This window comes from Mastacembelus armatus, chromosome 16 (genome assembly GCF_900324485.2).
Source record: "Mastacembelus armatus chromosome 16, fMasArm1.2, whole genome shotgun sequence".
NCBI lineage: Eukaryota > Metazoa > Chordata > Actinopteri > Synbranchiformes > Mastacembelidae > Mastacembelus > Mastacembelus armatus.
In genome coordinates, this window is record NC_046648.1 from 2,352,169 (window position 1) to 2,371,217 (window position 19,049).

General features: G+C 39.4%; 1 protein-coding gene across 1 annotated transcript in view; it reads left to right on the plus strand.

Annotated features, from left to right (window-relative positions):
* The window catches only part of col14a1a (collagen, type XIV, alpha 1a), a 111,975-nt gene that overhangs the window by 18,057 nt on the left and 74,869 nt on the right, over nucleotides 1–19,049 (plus strand). The window contains exons 6-9 of the mRNA XM_026293208.2: nucleotides 17,290–17,445; nucleotides 17,840–17,959; nucleotides 18,159–18,323; nucleotides 18,492–18,656. Coding sequence (XP_026148993.1) covers nucleotides 17,290–17,445; nucleotides 17,840–17,959; nucleotides 18,159–18,323; nucleotides 18,492–18,656 — 606 coding nt within the window. The remainder of the gene's footprint in view (nucleotides 1–17,289; nucleotides 17,446–17,839; nucleotides 17,960–18,158; nucleotides 18,324–18,491; nucleotides 18,657–19,049) is intronic.

Here is a 19,049-nt window from a genome sequence, read left to right on the forward strand (position 1 = left end):
GATGGAGCAAGAGAGGGACACACACACACTCACACTCACACTCACACTCACACTCTCAGAGAGGGAAAGAGCATCACTGCATCACTGAGCAATTAACCATGTTGTAAAACTTATTTATAGACACTTTGAATCAGTGAATACGTAATAAATTGGCTCTTAGGTGGAGATGAAAACAGATCGATTGTAAATCAAAGCAAATATCTTGTTGAGCTCAGTCTCTGGTGCCCATATCACAATATTTACCTGCTCTATGTGTTTTTTGCCCCCACTAGCAGCAAAGCAAAAAACGGACCTGTAGTAACGTTAGATCAAACCTCAGCAGCATCACTCGTTTGCCTTTTCACTCATTAGTCTTTTCTTTGACAGTTTTTTTTGTCACAATCTAATCTATCTAATTTCAAACATCAAAAAGTAAAGAAAAAGTGAAGTAGCAGTGTGTAATAGCCAAAACGTGTAGCACAATGTGTATATATGTTTTACCATGTTTATTAATACAATAGTTTAAAACCTTTGCTTGGTTTTTTTAGGACTTAATACTAAACTGAATTTAGCACTCGAGGTTCAAATTAAACGGTATCCTGTGGACTTTCTTTGTAAACAAACACATTCAGTGTCGATTGACTGTTACTCGCTGTGACACACTGTATGTGTCCTTAAAGTGTAAAAACATGCTGAATGATTTTCTTTCATCTCATTAGTCAAGATAAATATTATATACTGGATATTGTTGGCCAATATAAAAATAGTGGTATTATTTTTGTCCGTATCCCACAGCTCTATTGTTACCTGCAGTATGTACCTGCATTATACCTGCAGTGTATCTGCAGTTATATAAAAATGATATGTTTGTGTGCTTCATGTCACACAGGCATATTTTATTGCCACTATGCACTTTGCCACTTCCACCTACCAATTTTGGTGCCTGTTGTCACAGTTAAGATCAGGTGGTGCAGAAAAATCATAAATTTTGTGATGACCTTTGATTTGTTTTTTTTTCCAAAAACCCAAATTTACTTTTGATTTGTCCAACTGCAGAGAACAACAGGAAATGTTGGATTGCAGCTGAGGCTGTTATTGTCCAGCCAAATTGCAAAATTACCCAAAATCTTTAATGTGAGTTTGCACAGTGAACCTGCCTGCTGTGCACTTGATCACAAAATGAGACTTAACCTACCAGTGAACCCAGACTCACACAGTTTAATAAAAATAAAAAAACACTGGAATGACTCTCTCACACACACAGAGGTTTAGATCTTTCATGTTTCTTTGCTCCTTTGTTTCTTTCTTGCTCCCCCGCTCCTCTCCTTCCTGTCAGTAGGTTGATTTATAAAGCCGGACTTCCTTCAGTGTGCTGTTATCAGAGCCACTCACCATTCACTGCAACAGAGGTGACCTTGATTGGTGTTCTCACACGTACCTGTTGGGGATTATAATAATATCCTGCTGTGCTTCGATAGCGCCTGTGAATGCGCTGTGTGTTTGTGTGTGTGTTTGTTTGTGTGTGTGTTTGTTTGTGTGTGTGTTTGTTTGTGTGTATGTGTGTGTGTAGCTTTGTGTACTGTAGTGAAGATAATGTCTCATACTGGATCAGTAGAAGATGCGCTTTTATGTTGTACTGCAACATGTGACTGCTTTGTGTGTGTGTATTTATGCTCAACAGTGATGTCCCACAGAGCTCCAAAGACACATTGTATGAAGTCTTCCTCTGTGTGTGTGTGTGTGTGTGTGTGTGTGTGTGAGGGTGTGTGTGTGTGTGTGTGTGTGTGTGTGTGTGTGTGTGTGTGTGTGTGTGTGTGTGTGTGTGTGTATTAGCAGTGATAACCCAGTTCATCACTGCTTTGTTCCATAGTAGTAATCAGCATGCTTTTATGTCAGTGTGGGTTGTTTACAAAATCTTTCATTACCAGCTGGCTCATAGTCTCTTCTGCTCTCCGACATGCTGGTTTGTGAGTGTGTGTCTGTGCGTGTGTGTGTGTGAGGCAGACGTTGGACAAGTCAGTTATCTTCTTGCGCTATAGTCATCTGCATGCACAAAACATTTTATGTTACACCTCACTCATAAAGTATTTGCAAAGACATTGTATTTTTCCCCTCTTGTGTTTATGACAAATGTGTTTGGAATGTTATAAATACAATCTGAATGGCAATTTCCCTGTGTGAAATATATTCAGCGCCGTGTTGCATATCTAATTGATAAGCCAAGGTCAAAAGATGCTGAAAATTCAAAGAAAAAAATATGCAGCAAACCTTAAGCTTGTTATCTTTGCCTTCCCATATCAAAAGCAGCCTGTGTGTGTGTGTGTGTGTGTGTGTGTGTGTGTCTGTGTGTGTGTATGGTGTTTGTGAGGATATTAGCAAAGGTAGAGGGAAGCTCTTTTAAAGTAGTGAAGGGCCATTAGCTAATAGAAGTGTCCTGAAACTTCCTCCTCTCTCGGTAAAATAACCACCTTAGCCATCCACTTTTGTTACAAACATACTCTACAAATTACTAATCTCTTTCTTCCGGTGCATATGCACAATCTGTTCTGAACTAAATACGGCCTGCCTATTGTAGCAGCTTTAAAAGAAACTAATTTTCCGTCTGCTCTTGGGGTGTCATTGACTGAATCTGACTGAGGGAAAGGAAGTATTTTAAAAAGATATTTTACCCTCGTTTGTAGTTTGGAGTGTTTCCAAGTTGTCTCGTATTGAGGCCAGTCATTTGTAGGTCTGCATCCTAAAAGTAAGCGATTCAAATCATGGGTCAGACACTCCCAGGTCAGATCTCTGTCTGGAGAGAAGAATTTGTTACAGGCTTCAAACCAATCAGTGATCTTGGTATTGAATTCAGCTGCTTACTGCTGCAAGATGTGAGGAGAATTACTTTTTTTTTGCCTTGAATATCAGTTTCTCTGACTCTTTTTCTTCTTTTGCTTCACCATTGTCTGCTGATGCTGTGCCACTGTCGGCATCTACAGTGGTTAAAGAAACCTGCCTACTGTGCAGGATAGGAATAAGACTCAAATTATAGGAGTCAAAAAATTCTGTTTGATCTGGAAGAGCTTAGCTGTACCTGGATGCAATGAGCACATCCTTATAGTTAGCACTTTTACTGTTGAATCTGATTCTGTTTGGAGGAGAATACCAAGTCAGACCGATGCTGCTGCTGAATAAGGCAATATATCATTCTGTCAAATCTGTGAAGTTATTCTTCGTGTACTCATTGTTAATGAGTAACATCAGAGAAGCATAATTACTGTGAAACATAATCTCCTTATCCTTATCTCCCGCTAACCCACCCTCAGTAATTATTATGAATACACAGGACACCTGCAATCTTTCCTTTTTACAAGCAATAATTGAAACCTTAAATACATTAACAAGTGTGGAGCTTTTTCTCTTCAGTGTTCAAAGAGATTTTTTTTTCCTCTGAATCTGAGGACTAGAAAAGAGGCAGGAGACAGACAGACACACAGGGCGGATGAAAAAACACAGATAATGAGAAAATCTAAATTTCCCTTGTGAAAATCCATGTGTGAATCATTGGTACATCTATAATGATAATCAGAAAGATGGCAACTGAAAAGGAATTTGCTTCATTGAGACCAGGTGTGTGCACAGTTGTAATATAGTTTTAAATATTGACTTTTTATGAACTATTTCTGACTGATAAGACTTGTGTGTTTTGGAAAGAACTAGACCTCATCCAACTATAGTGCAGTTTCTCTCCCATCCACCTCAGCCCTGATCAAAACAAACCTCAGTCACATAATCATTTCTCAAAGAAAACATTAAAGTCTGGATGTTGTCTTAAATCTGCTTGTGATAGAATTAGGACAGTCAGATTTAAAAAAAAAAAAAAAAAAAAAGAAGAAGAAGCCAGGTATAGCAAAGCATGACCACTAAACCATGACAAAAACAGATAATGATGAAAAAACCTTTCTTCAGGTGCAGTGCCAGAAAAGTTTGGTGTATATTCACTTGCCACATGTTTTGTCTCTCTGCCAACAAAACATACCCTCTTGGCTCCTCGGTCTGTTTGGCTGCATTCATAGAAAATATGACAGGTTCACATTCAGACCTTGGTCTTACAGTCCAAAGAGTCAGAACATCTAACTCTACTAGTTGCTGTTTCCATGTTGGATTGAGACATGGAGGCAAAGCAAACACTGTGTAATGCTATTACAGGCGGGGACCAATGACATCAGCACAAAAGGCTGCCATGTTGGCTCGTTTGATTGAGCCTTTCAAAAGCTTCTCTCCTAGAGAAAACATTGGTCCCATCGATATCTGTTTATGGTTATTCTGATTTTCAATGGTTGTTTGTTTTTAATAGGGCTCTGGCGTCCTCCTCTTTGGTTCAGACTGAAGTATCTCTAATATGGTTTTGATGGATTTACCATGACGGAGTCTACTGCTGTTGTTGAATGAGGCCAAGACCTTTCTTCTTCTGCATAACAAATTGACAGCAGATAAGTTTATTTTTCTGTAAATTATTTAGCACAAAGTTTTGTACAGTCATTTATGAGAAGAATAATAATGACTTTAGTGATCACCCGACCTTTTCTTCAGCAGCACCATCGGCATTCGTTTGATTCTACTCTATTTAAAGGTGTGTCACACTCTGGGACTCGAGGGCCACTGTCCTGCTTGTTTTCCAACTATCTACTGGTGATTACCTGGATCAGGTGTGTTTAGCCAATCAGAAGCGGCGAGGGCCGGGACAGTTGAAAACAAGCAGGACAGTGACCCATGAGGACTGGAGTTGGACAGCCCATAGATATAGATTCAACTCTTTAATCCTACAGTCTGTTTATGATACTGTTGGCGTTATTAATCCAGACATCTCGTGCTTCCTTTCTGCCTGGAAAAGATGCAGAGTTGAAATTTGCCACTATTAGTGGATCGGCCGATAACAACACTGTTCTGATCAATATCCTGGAATACAGTTCTGCTCTTAACTCTGCATACTCCCTGGCACAATTTGAGAAATATTGTCCATTATTTTTGGAAAACATAGCAGAGCATGCAGAACATGTCTGTCTTTTGAAAATCACAATGACAAGTACAATTACTAAAGATACTATCTGACCACTTTTCCTTATAAAGAAAAGTTTCCTGTGTGATCATTTATATATTTTGATATAATGATAATGGCCAGTATTTGTGCCAGGGGTATATCAATTTATGAGCACTACTGTATGTCAAGATTTGGCAATTGTTGTACCAAAGTGACCATGAAATGAAATAATTCCCATTCAGTTAAACGGTAATACATGCACAATGTTACTCAAAGTCAGGCGCCACTGCAGTAATGGGTGCTAGATGACTTTTATGACAGTGGAGGGCAATGACACCACATATTTTTTTCATTTAGGATGGAGGACTTGTATTTGTATATCATCCCTCTCTTTGTCTCCACTGTTCTTGCTATAAAACGTCCAATAAAATTGATATTTTGCAAAGTTTATTTCTTTCACATAATATAAAAAAACAGATTTGGTTCCACCATCGGGTGTATTAACACATAGCTGCTGCTGCGTTCATCTAAATTAATGTCAGTAAGGAATCATGCAGCCAATAATAATACATTTCTGTTCTGCTTACCAAAAGAAGAACAGATCCACCAGTGGTCCCCTGTGTAAGACAGTAATAGTAATATATTTTTATTGGAAAATGGTCCTTAACAATGTTTACTCCAAAACAACAGCTATTATTTGGACGGCTGCATAATATCAGATGATATGCGTGTGTATGTGTGCATGCTGTAGGTGTGTCCATGACTGTATTTGTTACAAATGTGGGTCAGTAGCCTCCAGTAATACAACAGATGGTTGTCGCCCTGCAGACCACAATGATCTAACAGATATAGTAAATCAGCGGTGGTTTCTCCTAGTCAGAACTCAGTGATACATTTTTATGACATAGAACAACTGTTTCTAATAACATCTGACAGTGAGTTGTCAGTTGTCCCACTTTTTAAAAGGCTGTCTAAATCAGTTTCAGCTCAACTTATATTTGTATATTTTCTCTTTCAACATGTTTGAACTGTTCTAGTCAGTTTTGTTGTATAATTGCCCTGAGTGTACTTAAAGCTGTAGATATCAATAAAAAGCTAATGATGCCTTTCAGAACTCCTCACTTACTTAACTGGATTGATTTTGATACCAATACCAATCCACTGATTAAATGCTTGACTTGATTTGTTTTAGCTTTAGAACATGAGGCAATCGGAGCACCAAGCCAATAGCATGAACACACACACACACACACACACACACACACACACACACACACACACACACAGACACACAGTGGAAATCACTGAGCAGTAAAGGGCAGAAGCCTCTCCCTTTCTCCATGCTACGGTGTCTCTTTCAATACATGTTACCTAATAGGATGACAGTGGAGTGTTGCCCTTTCTCGTGCTATGGCTGAAGCTTGAAACCAGCGTGCACACAGGCAGACACAGGCTGAGCCCTAGGGACAGACGTAGTTAAAGTTGAACCGGAGGCCAATGAGATTCTGTTGACATTCATGACTTTAATGCTGAGAGAGAGAACGGGTCCTCTAGTATCCATCACGTCTGCAGAGGGTTACAAATACCCACCTGGAGAGTGACGTTTCTGTGTTTATAGCCAGCCTTAATTCCTAAAATTACCATTTATCTCAGCTCTGGTGCTCTGTAACTAGGTGTGTGTGTGTGTGTGTGTGTGTGTGTGTATTGGTCAGTGTTAATTCTCAGCTTTTATCATTCATGTAATCTAAATCTCTCCATCTCTGTGTGCCTGTGTTTCTTGCTTTATTGGCGTCTTACTTTCCATAATTAGCCACTTACAGTCTCCCTTAGTGTTTGTGCATTTTGATCAATGTTAAGTTTAATTCCTTTAACATTGTGGCTCTCAGCGACTACAGGATGTCAGAGGTTTGTGGCCAAAGAGCTGTGCAACTAATCTTACTAATCTGACGGATAGTTTAGAGAGGAGGCCAAAACCGATCACAAATGAAAGGAGACAAACACAGTGCATACATGCAGCCAAGTCAACTAACTGGAGAGTCATCATTTCCTCTGAATGCCTTTTAACATTACATCAGTTCTTTCCATTTGACAGCAAAATGAGCCAGATATTTATGTCATGGCTAAAAGCATGAAAAGCTCCAAGAAATTTGAAATTAATGTTGTGGATGTGATTCATGGATGATGTGAAAATGCACAGTTTCAGTATGAGCTGGCAAGCGGCATGAAGGGCAAAGTAAGGAGAATGTAAAAGAAAAGTATTTAAAGAGAAAGTATTAAGCCACAATGAAAAGAGAGGTGGCAAAGAATGAACTCAGGTAAATGTAGTTGACAAATGCAGAATTTGTCCCTAAACACTTTTTCTATCATTGCAAGTTGTGTTTGACATTTGCCAGACTTTTGTCCTTGTCCTCTATTAAGAGCAGGGGTTCATGGTTGAGTTGAGCTAATTGTATGACTCTACAGTGTGTGTGTGCGCGTGTGCGCTAATGGCATTTTGGTCATTAGTGGCAAGGACTCCTTAAGTGCAGAGGTCAATTATAATAATTAGTTTTTACTTCCTACCTGCTATATCCCCTCACCCCTTTCATGGTCACAAATAAAAAGTAAAAGTCATAGCATTTACTGTACATTTATAACAGCTGCAGTAGGATAACATCTACCTTGACAACTGCTGGATGTCATTTAATTAATATTTTTTTGTTTTTGTGAAGCTCCTGTTCCTGCTGTCCTGTTTATTTCCTGTGCACATTTTCTGCAGGTGTAGAAAGCCTGGGTGAACGTGAGAAAAACAGGCTCTAAGTTACATTAGCTCCACTGTTAGAAATTTAGGAACTAATGTAACATACAGCTAAAATGTAAAATCCGTAAATTACTGTCATGCTACCATTAGCAGTCTTAATGACCCAAGGAAGTTCTGGATATCGGTTAAATCCTTAGGTACCCACAAAACATGAATGAGCTCTGGTGTGTGATGGGCTGAGTGTATTGAATTGTTTCACAATTTTGTTGCTTCTCCCATTTTTTACTCTAAATGGCTCTAAATTTAACTGTGTGACTGGTGTTGCAGATTTTTGGTTTAAGCCATTTGCTTTCTCTGAGATACAGTACAAAACGCCCTAGTGAAATTAGATCTAAGGAAACCTACTGCAGTGAATTTAGAGTCTTATCTTTTAAAGGTTACTGCAGGTGTAATTGGTTTTCCCCTCACATATTTTCAAACTCATCGTTTTTGCAAATGAAATTCTTACAGTAAGTTTTGGAAATGAGTTTTTGCTACATCTTTGAGGTTACCACCTCTAGAGTCTGTTTGTACTTGTGAGTAACCGGTTGAAAGCATTTTTACATACTGATGGTTGCATGAGCATCACTTAGGAGCTAGTAAGCAGAGCAGTACGACCACCGCTACAGCACATCGGAGGCTGCGAATCATGTCGTAGCTTTGGACCAGAAACGGTGCTGTGCTGCTGTGTTTATTGACATGTCTAAGGCCTTTGATAATACTAATTTACCAGGGTCGTCTGGACAAACTAGGCTGCCTCACTAATTACTGTATCTGTCAGGTAGGACTTAGTGTGTAAAAGTTAATGAGCTCAGTTCAAGCTGGAGTACTAATGGACTGCTTTCCTACTTTTAGTCTCTCTTTAAATATTTCAAGTGTCAAAGCAGATGGAACGTCTTCAGGGTTATGTCAGTGACATCATCTCACATTTGTACTGAATGGAGATAAAACCAGCTCCGGAGAAGAAAATAGATGTTGTCGAGAGTTATCAATATCTTGGTGTTTGGCCCAGTGTCTTGAGTTTGGTTTTTATTCTCCCTGGTCAAGTTGTCAGTGAGGTTGATCGCCTCAATGGGGTTTACCTGTTAAGGTTAAATTAAATGTATTAAGTTTTCTAGCTCTGCACGTCTTTCTGCTTAAGATGACACATTTATTGCTCATTGCTTCCTCAATACCCTCTTATGCTTTTCTCTCATCTTCCTCCATCTGTTGTGCACACCCATTGCTCTCTCTCTCATTACTCTCAACAGTGTCTTTTACGATCCACTCTTCCCCCTCTACTGATCCCCTGATCTTAAAGCAGATCAGATCTTTAACTTTATTTTGACCAGATACTTTTTTACTTGGTAAAATTAATCCCATTCCTTTATTTTCAGGAGAAGCTCAGAAATATCTGGTTTAAAAAAGTACTGTTTTATATATTCTACCTGTTTTTTTTTTTTTTACATGACTATACACGAGGCTGCAGTATAATAACTAGTTTATCTGAAGTAAATCCTCCTTAATCAGTTTTCTGGCTTATTTTTGGCCACAGAAGTGCTTACAGTTACCGTCCATTGAGCTGGTAAATGTATACATCTACCAAACAAATATCTACTGCTCAACTGAGTAGAGCTAAAAGATAAGAAATGGAGGAGTGGAGCGATTGAAGAGGGGGTTGGCCTGGCACACTCCCTCCTGTGGAATTAATAAGTAAGCCAGTGTCAGATTGAATAGTGACACAAAAAAGCCTAGTTCAAGAGCTACACCCACCTCTAAAGTTCTTACAATGTGTGCATGGAGCTAAAAAAATAACCAGATATGATAAGAGGGACTCAGCTTTCTAAATGGAAATCCACACAGTTCGACAAGTGTGTGTGTTCAGTAGACAGAGATTAAAGGAAGACAAACAGCAAGAAAATAGCAAGGCAAAGCAAACAGAGACAGGTAGAGATGGAAGGACAAGCAGAGAGGTAAAGTAGAGAAAACAGCCGATTTGTTGGCCGTGTGTTGCTTTCAGCATACGTCTAGTGTCTGTTCTGTCAGAAACACCTGTGTATGCAGTGAAGTGGAACAGAACAAGACAGTGGATTAAAGATCATGGGGACATGCAGAGAAAGGAGTCTGGTGGAATGACACAAATCTTCTGAAAACAGCTGTCAGATTACACCATGCAAGCCAGTGGATCACGCTGCTTACACACACACACACACACACACACACACACACTCGAGTACTGTAGCCCCTCAGGTCTCACAGATGAATATGAATGTTTGTGCCTGGCTGAGTTTGTTGGAGTTGCTCTGAGGGACGATGAACCAACGACAGGTGTATCAATCTGCTGCCTGTCTCATGATTGAATAAACAAACCAATAAAACAAAGAAAATCTGGTTTCCAGCTCTCGTGTCCCACCAGTACCAGAAAAAAACGGTCCTTTGACAACTCCAAAACAATTGAGTTTACAGCACAGACATCTCGTTAGCTAGCCATCGACATTAGATAATGGTCAGGTTGTGACATCACTGCAGGGTTTTTGAAATACTGAATGCAGCCACTGGTTTCTGCTGTTACGGCTTAGTGTTGTTGGTCAGACTTGCTAGAGGGTGTTTGAGATTGGCCATCAAAACGTTGACACCATCGGCCTTTTTCACAAAGACGTTTTGACATGTAGCATGTGTTAAACAAGCTTGAGTGTAAATAATGAAATCAGTGCTGGATAAATTCCATTCAGCTGCTTCAGTTTCGTGGTCCAGGTGTTGTGCACGCCGGCTCACTGTCACACTGCCATTGCTGACTGGGACACATGAATGGAAAGGAGCCACTGTCGTTATGAGTCACACCTGTGCGTTTCCGACTGTGCCAAGGTTATGTCTGCTGAGGAAAACACAAACTAAAACTGAAAGGCCCTGACTTCAGGTTTGCTAAGGGGGGGAGGGCTGAGATCCTCTACAGGCAACTCTACACGTCTTTTAGCCTGGGGGGGCAATTTTATTCTTTGCTTGGCAATTACACTGAATCCAGAACGTCAGCTATTTTATCATGTTCTATTGCAGTTAATGATTTGAATTAACATTATATGACATGATAGTGGTTGTTCTGTTGGGTTGGTTTGTTTGGGATTCATGATTGAGTTTAAAATATTGGTGAGTTTCTCATCCTGAAGAACTAGAATAATGTCACTGTTTTTCATAAACCTACAGGAAACGAAGCTGCTTCTTTGGCACATGTGGTTAAACAGGTGGACACTGAGCTATGATGAGGAAGATCTTTTTTTTTTTTTCCCCCCTTCATTGTGGATTCACTGTGGCTGTCTGAGGGTCCACATGTTCATCCCAGTTTGGTAGCGTGCTTGTTGAAGCAAATGCACCCACACATTGAGCAGGTCAGGTGGAAAGAAACAGATGTATTAATTTAAAGAAGACATTTTCTCTACAACATAGAGGAAGTTGGTTTTATTGAAATATTAGGATCTGCGTCATAAACAGCAGAGATGAATCTAGAATTGATGAGATATGTAGGTTGTGGGTTAATATTAAAGAGGCAGTTCACCAACTATGATATTTTCATTTTAATCGTTTCACCAAAGTTTTTTAAAATTGAGTGGAGTGATATATCATAACCAAACAAATCACATCGTGTTATTTAGGAATAAGTGCATAATTATTTGAGCAATAAACTGGATTTATCCTAATGAGAATAGCTTTTCAGAAAGCAGGTGCACCCAGGAATCAAACTTTGGCAAATAGAATAAGTGAAGTGTTCTCACCGATGTGGGGACTGTCGCCTACTGTATATTATCAATTTATCTGCATGCCTGTCACTGTTCTCCATGTGAATTCCAGACACTGAAACATAATCACAGTGGCGGGGGAAATAAAACTTAACTAGAGAGAGATTGAAATGACAGCGTACTCTGTCTGATCCCTGGCTAAGTAGAGGTCAGCTATAAATCCAGGCCGAGTGGGAAGACCCACTGTTAATGAGAAGAGAAAGACAAAGAGACTGAAGATGGAGAGGGTGGAAAAGTTCTCCATGCTAGAGAAGTGTGTGCATTTGAAGATGTCTTATGGGAGTTGCTACGTATTTGTTTGTTTGTTTATTGTGCATAAATTACTCTCCCGACTCTATCAGTATAATTGAGTGTGCAGATTACTTCTGGTCTGCTGTGTGCGTGTGCGCGCGTGTGTGTGTGTGTGTGTGTGTGTGTGTGTGTGTGTGTGTGTGTGTGTGTGTGTGTGTGTGTGTTTAAACATGCTTTATTTGTATGTATTTATTTTTGTGCTTTATGGTGTTTCACTACTACTAAGTGCTACATATGCTACTTGTATATGTCAACTCTGTCTTCTAGTTCCTAGCTCTGGTTTCCATCTTTGCCCACAACAGTGGCTTCCATTGTTGCAGTCACATTTTTAATACCCAGTGGCTCCACGCCTACGCAGTTTAATTCAATTGTCTGAGAGTCACATAGTTTTTCCCACAGCTCTGCAGACTGCACCGTGGGCTGGGAGTTGTAAAATGCGGTCGCTCATTCTGTTATGGACACCAGGTGGATAGTTGGTCTAATCGCGTGCTCACATGCCAATTACGGTTGGTGCTGGTCCAGTTGTGTGCTTGCATATAAATAGGTTCTTCTATTAAAATAAGGTTCAGATGTAGTTCAGCCAACCTTGTTTCAGAATTGGTGGATATAAGAGACAAATCTGTGAATTTGGCTTGAAGTTTGATCGGCTACAGCACCAGACCACCATAGTTTCATCTCCATTGTGAAACCCGCTGCAACATGGTAGACGAGTACAGCTCAGATATACATTTACATTTTCTGCTGGAGAGAAGAAAACAAGTCAAGTTCTACCACAGTAGTCATACTTCTTCTGTTCATGATGTTAAGATGTCAGTGAATGATGGAACTAACTACACTTATAGAGATTTGGCACATTATTCAGGTACAGATATGTCATTGCATGACTAATACAGTATGTGAATTCAATAAATTTAAAGTCTGGCTTTAACTCTTACTTTTATCTGCATATAAAATCTGACCTTAACTGTGACGTCTACGTTGTTAAAGGCTCTGTTTAAAAATAAAAGGATTGTGAATGTGTCAGGGTTTGATAGGATTTTCATAATTTTTCTATATCCATATGGACATGACATATGAAAAGCAAAAGCACATGCACGTTTTAGTGGAGATTGACACGTTTTCTGCTTCGAGAAGGCATTTTTGTTTTAGTTAGTGCAGTTCTTTAAGATTTCGTTGCCAAATAAAGTCTGTCTCTTATTAGTTAGCCCCAGAGATGGACAGAGTTAGATATAAAGGAGTGGAGAGAGGCAGAAAATGCAAGTACCAGTAGACTTGGATGGAAGAAAGACCTGGCACCACAGAATCTGTCAATATATCTGCGGTTTTTCATCATGACAGTTCTCCTCTGTTCCCCAGTAACTGCACTCTGACCTGCAGCGAAGGAGTTAGAAAGAAAGAGCAAAGGAGGGAAAGAGGTAGAGACAGAGAGGGGAAGGAGAAAGGTTGATGGTGTTTAGAAGGAACAGAGGGACCTTTGACCAGCCTGAGACAGTGAGGAGGGTTTCAATTGCAACTACAGTAGCATGAAACCATTGAATTATCTCTGACATCTGTTGTTGGGAGGGAAACACAATTTATGTGCATGTGTCCAGCCACGTACTATATGCATTGCTTTGATTTCCTATGTCCCCCCCCTATATATTAGATTTTCTTCGTGTCTGCACTACCCACATTTGATTGCAGAAGTAATTCTGATGTGAGTGAGGTTTATTTTCCAAAACACTGGGAGTAATTCTCGTTAAAAAATTTTCAGTTGATTGCTGAACATTAATCTGTAAAATTATACAGCTGTGTGAATTTTGTAAAACTGACTTGAGATATTTCAGCTTGTGGTAAAAACTTTGCTGAAACATCAATACCCAAATTAAATATTCAGCAGTAATTTGACAGTCCACTACATTTCAAAATCATATACATTTTCATAGTAAATAATTCACATAGTTGAGGAAGAACTCGACCAAAATTATGATTATTTTAACCACAGTGTCTCATAATTTGAGCTTTGTGTTTAATAAAACTTAGCGATGTGCTGATCCACTTATTGAACTCCTACGCTATAACTAAGCCAAGTTTGAGCTTACTAACAGCTGATGCAGTCGGCACCTGCAAAACATGAACTTTAGTTTTAATCTTTTATTATTGCATAACACATCTCTCACTGTAATTTCCTCAAAAAGAAGTGCTCATATTGTACAGTAGCACTTCGTCTTTATTATTGAGCCAACAATCCCTTTATTCTGTTTCTCTTTATTCTGCCATAGTTTGTGGATTATTTAGGTGAATCAATTCCCTGTGTATCTGTCAGTGTTGGCTGGTGTTGATTTTTAAAAAGGTGAGAAGTTACGTATTCTAAGTATACAGTTTGGCAAAACCTTTGTTTTTTTTAATGTTTGTGTTTTTAGAGCAGGGACATTTGTCAAAATGAGGGATTGTTGTTCGACATTCGTGCAGTGACTGAAGATTTTGCAGTGCTGCTCAGATTAGGCTTCAATGGAAAGCTGAGCGAAGCAGCTTTGACTTTCTATCCATCTGTGATAAACATCAAATTATGCTGCAAACAGCGTGGGAACATGTTATCAGTGTTAATATTAGAAATAAAAATGTTAAATGTGTGAAAATAATGCCTATTTATCAAAGATGTCTTAAATGATAACACATGCTGTAAACTCCTCCAGCATTTAAATTCCTGCTCAAGAGCTTTTCAGTGCAGAATTCTACCAGTGTCATTTAGACTCGCAACCTTCTTACTCCTCCCAATAAAACTTGCAAAGCATGCAATCTAAATGTAATTAGATTTGTTACTATTCCATTACTTAACACTAACCTTACATTAAATGTACTGTTGCTTGAAATGAACTACTACCCAGTTAACAAATCAGTTTAAGTTTATAAGGTGATTGGTTTCACAGATTTGATTTTTTTGATTTTTTTTTTTTTGATTTATTTATTTATTTTTCCCTGTTGGGTGACAGAAAACTGAAAATGTACACTGTGATATAAAAACAAACAACCTAGACCAAATGAAATAACAATAAAACTCAACTTTCACTCCAGGTTTCGTATTTACTGAGATGGATTGTCAACACTGGGCAATTATGGAAGTCGTTTCTCAAGCTCTATAAGAATGAATGGCAGCAAATGTTTTCTCGTAGGAAAAATGACCCCTCGTATCCAGTCAAGCTGACTCTTTGTTTGCAGACAGTAGTAAGGATAATGTGAAGGAGAGGGAGCAACCTTTTTTTTTTCCAGCTGTAAAACAGCAGCAGCACAGTGTCTGCATAGTTGAAGGACACTCACCCAACAGTAAACTGGAATGACCAGCGAGCTATAATTAGCTGGAATTACTGACCCTCTAATCCTGTTTACCTCCTGATAGCTTTTCCCATTGTGCAGAACCACATTCTCCTTCTCTGGCTCTTTCTTCCTCATAGAATAAACTCCTCATCTCCATGTACCCACAGTTCCAACAGCACTTAGTAAAGATACTAACAACTTATGAATGTCTCTCACTGTCGTAGCTCCACAGTCGATCTTGCTTTTCTATTGCTTTTAAAAAAGCCTTTTTAATGCTTTTCTCTTTTTATTCTCTAATGAGCACACTTGGTTTTATTTTTTGTAAGAAGAGAAACGTTTCCTGTCTTTCTTTCTCAGTATGTAGGAGGATAGTTACAATTTGCTTGTTTAGCTTAGGCCACCATAAAGGCCATCATAGGTGGGTTGTTGAAAAGAGTGTTCCTTTCTTAAAATCAAGAAAACCTCATGCATTGTGCGCTGTGAATGCTAAAGGACATTAATATATATTTTTCTCTTTGCTTTTTCAAAATAGCACCTGAGGAATATTTTTTATCATAGCAGACTTATTTGTAATGCATTTGCATAACATATAAGTTATCAGCTGTCTCTTGACCTTGTGGTTTTCTCTTCTCTCCTTCGGCTGCCGTGTGCAGCAGATGGACGGTTCAAACAGTCAGACACAGACAGCAGTCAGAAAGCTCTGTCTGGAAAATCACTTCCTGAATACCGACATGGGCTGTCGTTAGACAGTGTGTCTCTTTTATGAATTTAGGCTTGAAATAGTGTTGGACCTGGATGATAGAACAAATAGCATAGGTGACACAATAAAAGTTGCGTATATTTTTCCATAAATATAAGATCACTTGCCAAAAGTGTGTTCTTCTCAAAAATAACAAATTTATGCTTGTGTTGAGCACTGGAAAGAAAATGTTCCTTTTTCCACCAAATAGATAAAAACTTTATTTTAGCTTTTTTTTAGCCTCCACTCTACTGTCACTGTGGAGATGTTAAAAAACCTGCAGTCTCTGAAGTGCTCAGTGTGGATTGTCTTGAAAATTTTAATTAGAATTGAATTATCTATGTTGACTTGGTATAGTATTACTTCTCTCTACAACCTCAATCTTTTAAACACACTATTCTGACAGAAATGCCAAGTAAGAATTCACATTTCTTGAGAGTCAGCAGTTTCTCTTTTCTTCATTTAGATACAAATCTCCAACCATATTAGCATTTTCTAGATGATTCGCTGCTACTTTGGTCGACAGAAGGATTTAATGTGCAACTTCTGCAGTTATGAAATTATGATAAATGGACTAGGGTGGTTGTGTGAGAGAGAGAGAGAGGGGAGAGAGAGAGGTTGTTTTTAATCATAATACAGATGTTGGGAGTTGTGTCTGTGCATGAATCTGGCATTTGTGCGAGTGTTTCTGTGCAAAACCTGTTGTGTGCCTGTGTGTGAGTGTTTCCACAGTACTGACTTCTGTCTGTCCTCACTATTACTTCCAGGTGGGAAGTTTCATGTGTTGAATCTCCCTTTTCAGACTCTTTCAAATGAAAAGTGAGTTCTGCAGTCACTTGAAAAGAGATTCATTCCAAGAAGAGGAGGTCAGGAGAGATATGGGAAACAACACACCCCAAAGTTCAAAGGAAGCTCTCACGGTTGGGATTTTTATATCAGATATTGTACCTGTTTTCAAAAGAAGATAAGGACATGAAGCAAGGACGTGAGCTTTGGCTAAGGCTCAGGTCACATGGTTGTATTTGTGTAGAGGAAGGCAGCGTATGTATGTCACATGGTTTCTAATTTTCTGAATTCTGTTTGTCTGTGTTATGTTTATTTGATCAATAAAGACAATCTGAAACCTGCTGCATTGATGTGTGCATTTGTTTTGTTTTTTTAACTGAGAAACCTCCACATCAGTGGTAAAAGAAAAAGCTTTTCAGTGAGATTTGTCTTTTTATTTTTTTATTTACGTTCATTAGTTTATTTTGTTTGTCTCCAGCTGTGCTCAGCTTTAATTCATGACACTTACAAGCTGTCACAATCTAAATCTCTTCTGTTCTCCCTCCTCCAAAGAGTATCCTGTTTTTCCACCACAGAGACCGTCATCAGTTTTCCTTTGACCTTGTTGTTCCATCTTGTCTTCTTTGTGCAGCTGATCAGTTTGTGTGTCACACTGAGGCCATTGCTGACATTGTGATTCTGGTGGACGGCTCCTGGAGCATTGGTCGGATCAACTTCCGGCTGGTCCGCATGTTTTTGGAAAACCTGGTCAACGCCTTTGATGTTGGCATCAATAAGACGAGGATAGGTGGGTCCCTGTGAAATTTCCTTCTTCAACATGTACATGATTACATCATGGGCGAAATATGGTTTTCTGCTAATTGTTTAAAAAGTTTCAGCTGCTTTGATGCAGATATTTTATTTATCTGTCAATGACTGTTTTTCTTTTGTAGGTCAGCTATATTTGACGCTAGCTTTGAAGGAGCTTTATAAGTGAATGACAGGTTGTGATGTCAGATGTAAATTCAGTCTGTGTGTGTGTGTGTGTGTGTGTGTGTGTGTGTGTGTGTGTGTGTGTGTGTGTGTGTGTGTGTGTGTGTGTGTGTGTGTGTGTGTGTGTGTGTGTGTGTGTGTGTGTGTGTGTGTGTGTGTGTGTGTGTGTGTGTGTGTGTGTGTGTGTGTGTGTGTGTGTGTGTGTGTAGGTCTGGCTCAGTATAGTGGTGATCCCAGGATAGAGTGGCATCTAAATGCTTTCTCCACTAAAGAGGTCGTCATTGATGCTGTCAAAAACCTGCCCTACAAAGGAGGAAACACTCTGACAGGTGCTACATTTCACTGAGAATACCAATGTGTTTTGATATGATGGTTTAGTTTAAGTAGATCCATACGAGTTTCTCCTCTCTGCTCTATTCACAAGCCTTTTCCCATCTTGCCTGACTTTGTCCCCCTATCTACCCTGATTTCTCTGCTTCTGTCTTACTCCTTCATCCCTCTTCTCCTTCTCTCTCCACCTCTCTCCAGGCCTTGCACTGACTTATATCTTGGAGAATTGCTTTAAGCCCGAGTCTGGTTCACGGGCTGGCGTGCCTAAGATTGGGATCCTCATCACTGATGGGAAGTCTCAGGATGATGTCATCCCACCTGCGGAGAGCCTGCGTAATGCCGGGGTTGAGCTGTTTGCTATTGGTGAGGACGGGGTCCAGACTCGCTTCTTCTCTCTTCAAATCCAGCCAGTGATGATTCTTTGAACTTTACTCTGTTGTGCTGCGTTCACATCAGTGATGGTCGTCCAATATTACAAATGGGTATTGTCACCCAAATGTAATCATCATAATTATGTTTGCCCTTTTTCAGGTGTCAAGAATGCAGATGAGAATGAGTTGCGCTCTATCGCATCCGAGCCCGAGAACACTCACGTCTACAACGTGGCCGACTTCAACATCATGAGCTCCATAGTAGAAGGACTGACGAAAACCGTGTGTGAACAAGTGGAGCAGCAAGATAAAGGCATCAAGGAGAGTAAGGAGACAATAGGATAGAGGTTGAGAGAGAGACGGTGCAGATATATCTCACAAAGGCATTTTTGTGCACGTACATACAAACTGGAGTACAAACCATTTGCATTATTGACACAGAGGAAGAACTTAGTCAGTAATGTGCACTGTGATCACTTTGGCCCTTCCAGCTTCATGCAACTACATGACTGGATGATAAAATGTTACCCTGAAATGACAGGCCAGAGGGCAGCAGGAGAAATACTAATTAATAAATAGATTTGATAAGAGATGGTAGCTGCAAAGATAATAGTATTTAATGCAAAGTTTCTCAATGGGGAAGGTGTCATCATATCGCAGCCACAGAAAAAATAATAAAAGATGCAGGGTGATGTCTTTAGTAGGATAAGGATTTTCT